At 30.8% G+C, this 6,000-nt stretch overlaps 1 protein-coding gene across 1 annotated transcript; it reads left to right on the forward strand.

The window, feature by feature from the left end:
• Nucleotides 1-1,556: 1,556 nt before the first annotated feature.
• Nucleotides 1,557-4,053, forward strand: LOC132935484 (uncharacterized). Its single transcript, XM_061002052.1, has 2 exons — nucleotides 1,557-1,702; nucleotides 3,021-4,053. The coding sequence occupies exons 1-2, from the start codon at nucleotides 1,637-1,639 to the stop codon at nucleotides 3,612-3,614; spliced, it is 660 nt and encodes a 219-aa protein (XP_060858035.1). The 5' UTR covers nucleotides 1,557-1,636; the 3' UTR covers nucleotides 3,615-4,053.
• Nucleotides 4,054-6,000: the final 1,947 nt, after the last annotated feature.

Consider the following 6,000-nt stretch of genomic DNA (forward strand, 5'->3'; position numbering starts at 1 on the left):
AAATATTAATTATTTTTTTTCCTTTTTAAAATTAAAATTAATTTTAAACTTATCATTTATTTTAAATAATAATTTTTTTAAATCAATTTTTTTTATTGAATAAAAATAAAAAATAATTTATTAGATAAAAAACATCTTTATTTTATATAAAATACAATGATAAATTAAATAGGTATTTCCTATGTTCATACTTAACAACATATATTTATATATTTTTGTTTTATATTCAGTAAGAAAATTAAAATATAAAAATAAAAAATATATATAAAAATATACTAGTTTAAAATTTTGAAAAAAATATAGCTAAAAAATACAAATATTTTATATATTCATGTTAAAAAAACTATCCAAAATACTTTTGATCAAGGATATACTTGTTATGAAAATAAAATATTCAAAGACTAGGTATATTAAGGATTATAATATCAGCGCCCGGTTGGGAAAAATGGTTTTCCTAGTACTTGGTTTAGGTTACGAATTCCAAATTTTTGGTTACAAATGGTTACTAATCGGTTACTAAAACCTAGTTTGGTTTTGAACTTCCTAAGTAGAATATTTCAATGTGCGGTTACCAAAGTATGGAACCAAATTCGAAGAAAATAGTTAGTTTAGGTTGTGGTGCTAGTGTAACGAATCTATCTTATACGGAAATGTCAAAGCTAATTAAATTTTAAATTATTTAAAAAACGTAGGATAAAATATATATCGTCATATTTTAGAGTTCACACAATACTTTTTTTTTATTTACAGCATAAGTATTTATAGTATAAGTGGATAGCCAGCATTAGTTTTGTTAAATGTTCTACATAATTTGTCAATACCTATTGTTTACACTTCCGGAAGGTTTCCGTTTGGGTTTCACTTAAGTAATATACTATATAGGGACCTATAGAATATCGAAAAATGACCTGCGGTTTGAAGTGGTCTTTCAATTAAGTACTTATATTAGCAAAAATATAAGTAGAGAAAAAACAAAAGGTTTAAACCAATATATTTCAAATTTCTCTTGAAATCTAAAACGTTATATCCAAAACCCAAATGTCCATTTCAATAATTAGTAAATTAATAAATTATATACACTTATAAAATAAATATACCTTGAATTAGGTACAATATTAATCATTTTAGAATTAAAATTTGGATGAGAATAAAACTCAGTTAGTTGTTAAAAAATTGAGCTTTACTTAACATAATTGCTAATTAGTAATTAGTTACATACCTACCTACTTAGTTTATATCGAAGTCTTATGTAAACTAAAATAAGTGATTATAAGAAATTATTTATTTTATCACCTCGGTTATGAGAATTATGACCTCAAACCTCAAGTAGGGGACATGTTGAAAACATAAATTCGCAGAGAAATGGGTTATGTACTCATGTTTGTTTTGGAGACGGATATAAGTGTAAATCCTGGTTGTAATTAAATCGCTTAATTGATAATTTTATAATGTAGGCTGAGTATAACGTTTATAGCACATCTGTAAACAACACATGTATATTACTTAATTGCTAATTGAATGTTTATTCCGTTGTTATAATCACTGAATAAAAGCGATCACTTATGGTATTTCAGCATTACTTCCATATTACAAGTGACTTGGTAAAATTCAATTTCGATAAAACACAATTTACAAAATGACTTGTGTCGCTCAAAATACTAAAAATATAATAATTTACTTGTTGGTTGTTTGTTTATTCCAGGTATGCTTTTTTAATTTTTCGTCCTAAGTATTTATGAATAGATTAAAAGTATTAATATTTATTTATATATTCAACACTAAAAAGCAATAATTTTTGTTGGTACATCAAAAGAAAAATAGTGATTTTTTTGTTATGTAATATGAAGATTTGTTTTTATGATCCAGGTTTATTATAAAATATATATCAAGAATAATGTTTGCGTTTAAAGGTTATTTGATCTGGAACTAGTACTTATTTAAAAACTGAAAAATCATTCATATTTTGGCTTAGTAAATATACTAAACCATACAACAAATTTTTATAATTGTGTCGTTTTTACATTTTATATTAATACATTTGTTATAGATTACCTCTAAAATTTACCTTGTGTTTTTAAATATTAAAATCTATGCAGCTTTAATTTGAGGATTATTGTTATAATAGACCAACGAAAATTCACTATAAACTGCCAGATTTTTGCACCGAAAAGCGGGGGCAAATAATTCAGTGTGATCAATTACAATGTGCATTTTTTAGAATTAGTTTTACAGACTGTCACATATCTATAAAATAAGAAAAATTTAAGACAAAACACATCATTCTAAAACCATAATATTACCTAACACTAACACATGTTTCGCTTCACTCAGAATTTAACTTAATATTCCAACAATATAATTCAACTCGATCTTCATAATAAATAATCTTAATAATTATTATCTTAATATCGTTTATATACGTAAAACGTTTTAATTTCTTGTTCACTTCAGCAGTGCAGGTCGCAAAACCAATCGGATCAATAGATAAATATAATATGTATATTATATTAAATATCTTGATATAAAAAATGCATTTACAGCATTAGATCTTACAATATAACGTTATTTTTATCGTTGATGTTAATGAGTAGTTAATGACAGTTATTTTGCGGTACACGTATTTCATCACTAATATTATATCTACAGCATCGAATCAAATGGGCATTTTACAATACATAACAAACCACGTTTATATACGATCGCTATTCGTTAATATGTGCGTTAGAGTTAATTTCATTTTTATTTCATCAATCTTCTAAATAATTAATGTGAATTAAATATGCATTTAAATAATATCCCCTTAATCAACTTAATCTAATGTGCATTAACGATTGGATATATACCTGGTAGTCAGTGTACAAAATATATTATACGGTCGTAGAAAACAAGACAAATTTGTCTAAATAATTTAAGTTACAATTTAATTTTGTTTTTTTTTAAAATAACCTGGAACTCTCATATACGCACTCCTAAGGCAATGCTTGATAACGTGATTCTCGTTTTTATTTTTCCACATGCAGATGGGCAACATCCACACTATACCCGTGCCTCAAAGTTCTCAGACGGCTTCCACACCCGACAACACGGCCTCGGAGACGGTGGACAAGACAAATTCGATGACCAATGACGGGACAAAGACGCCAATCAATGGAGTGGAGAACGTCGGTGACGTATTCAAGTCACTGGTAAAGAACACGGGCTCGACGGTATCGAACGTCAGCAGCGAAACCGGTAAGTGTTTGAAGGAGATTGCACAGGCCGGTGGCCGGGCCACGCTTGCTCTAGGATACCTTTGCAGTCAACTGTTTGACGGCCTCAGCGCCACCGTGGCCACCAGTAGTGGTTACCTGGCCAGCGGTGTCAGGAACATCGACGACATCGTTGGAGATTTGCCGATCTTGGGCACGGTCACGGGCACCCTCGACGCAGTCATGACGCACGTGTCCAACACCGTCGGTGAGATGTCCGCCAACGGCCGGAAGAGCAGGCAAAAGATGATCGATGGCCTACGCGAACACCTTAACCGGAGCAGTGGCCGTCTGCCGAGTAACGAAAGTTCTAGCACCAGCAGTGACAGTGGCAAGTCCGACTCTATCGCCGCCGCAGCTGCGTAGTATTTTGAGACAATTTGGGCATCAGATGTCGTTATAATGTTAAAAATTGTATTTTTTGGTACAAAAAAAAAAAAAATCCAAAACACGTCTCTCGTAACTTTGTTGTCCTAAACTTTTTTATCTAATATATTTTCCGTTTCCGCGACTGTTGATCGTGTGTGCAGTATATAGCCAATTATAACATTATTTAACCCTTCGAACGTGGACATCATTGGCGTTTCTTACACACTTTTGTGTTAGCTACCTACCCAATAAACGTACGCAATTATTACTGTGACCTCTTTCAATCATAATTTAGTTGAACGTGACCCTCTGGGTGGAGCTCAACATACCGCCCATGGAGTATGGACCCATAAATCATAAATGTACAGCTGCTTTCCACTTGCTATTTAAATACGGCAAATACAGTCCTTCTAAACCACAGATTTCAATACTCTTAAAATAAATGACCGTAGTAAATCGAAGTATCCTGAAGTATTATTGATTACTGGTGATTACAGTTATCTACTATTTGTTACTTAATAAAAATAATTTTCATGAAATAATTTTCTTTATTCATACTAAAGTAGTTATTACTCCAAATAGTACCATATTCTGAGATGAAAATATTATTTTTATTATTTGTCAGAGACCTATTGAAAATACTAAAAAATATAATTAATATAGCCGAAAATCGTGTGCAGTATTTCAAGCTCCGATTCCTTGCATGACTAAACAAATATTAAACAAAAAAAATAAAAATATATAAAACTATTGAAGCACACCGAACCAAACGGCCAATATCCAACGAGTAACATTATATTACAAACATGCACTTGTGGATATTAATTTTAAAATGCAAATACAAAATAAAATAATAGGTACGTGAACTGCTTTGAGCTGTTAAGTGGATCCGAAGAAATATTTTCTAAATCAATAAATCCTTTTATCGTTCAGGTTTATTTTATACCTAATTGGTTAAGTTATTAATTGTTATGTCTGATACTTTTCTGACACGGCGCTTCTACCTAACTATCAGTCTTCAAGCATTACATATTATCAACAGTTACTTATTTATTAGATTATAATATTGTTTAACAACCATTTATGTGCCATCAAAATATTACAAACCGATTTGATTTTAATATACGTTCACTCAGTATTCTTTCTAACCAAGGCTTAATATATTAAAAACATTATTTATACGCAAACATACAACATTAATTTAATCTTTTGTCGTCTTATACAATTTTCAATGAAGTCTGGTGAGACCTAAGAAATTGGTAATACAAAAAAAAAATCATCGGAGTCATTTATTATGCTTTTTATTATTTATCATTTTTCAATATAATTCTTAATGCGGTCAATATAGTTGGGTTTTGATGATAAAAAAAATATTTACAAATATCATAGCATACATGTATAAAGGTCTATATGGTATTATTATATTAAATTATATACCTACCATTAACACGATGATGACCTGCAACTACAGTGAATTTATGAAAATAAAATGAATAATTTTTTTTTTATTCGGTTAATGTGAAACATTAATATATAAGTAGTAAAAATATAAATGTATCGAGTTCATTGTGAAGTGCTTTGATTGATCCGCAAACAAACTAGTCAAGCGCATTACTATATTATTATAATATAATATTGAACTATACCAACGGAACCTCAAATCGTAAATCGTAACCAATCGGTATAGATACATAGCTTATTTTAAGTTACCGTGGTACATGTATAGGTTTTCTAGAATTTATGTCCCGACCATGTTCGTGTTCCAAAAGTACAGGCAATGATAATTTAATGACAATATTATTTGTACGGCGGCAGCGGTGTACCTATACCGTTTCGACGACGAGGAACTGAGGAAGTAACACTGAGAATCTATTAGGCTGCATCTGTCACTGTGTTTGTTTACGTGGCGGCCCGGCGTGCATTATGCTCTAATACAATATGTATTATATACAGAAGTACCTAAGTATAAAGTAGGTAGAAACATAATAAATAATAATATAGTGAAAAAATGTGCGGCGGTGCGGCGCGGTGACGACAATAGGAATTATCATTGTCCGTCCGGCCTAACTCCTATTATTATTATTATGTCGATACGTCCGACCTTTCGTCTAGAGACGCAGAGACATATTGTCGTCGTCGTCTTCTCCCTTTTGCGGTTGTTCTCGCATTGTGCGCCCTGAATAAAAGCGATATAATATTATAACATAATAATGGGTGCCTATGTGTACAGTGTGTGTGTGTGTGTGTGTGTGTGTATGACGTGACCGCTGAAATGCAAACGAGAACGACCAACGACATATATTATAAAGGTACTTACATGATATTATTATGCATTATACGATTATAACCAGCTAGGTCCAGGGCCGCCGCCGGCCGTTTATAA

The sequence above is a fragment of the Metopolophium dirhodum genome, chromosome 1, assembly GCF_019925205.1.
Source record: "Metopolophium dirhodum isolate CAU chromosome 1, ASM1992520v1, whole genome shotgun sequence".
Lineage (NCBI taxonomy): Eukaryota > Metazoa > Arthropoda > Insecta > Hemiptera > Aphididae > Metopolophium > Metopolophium dirhodum.

Coding starts and splice junctions, on each gene's coding strand:
- LOC132935484 (XM_061002052.1), top strand. CDS start 1,637: ATGACTTGTGTCGCTCAAAATACTAAAAATATAATAATTTACTTGTTG. Junction 1,703..3,020: donor TGGTTGTTTGTTTATTCCAG/GTATGCTTTTTT, acceptor TTCCACATGCAG/ATGGGCAACATCCACACTAT.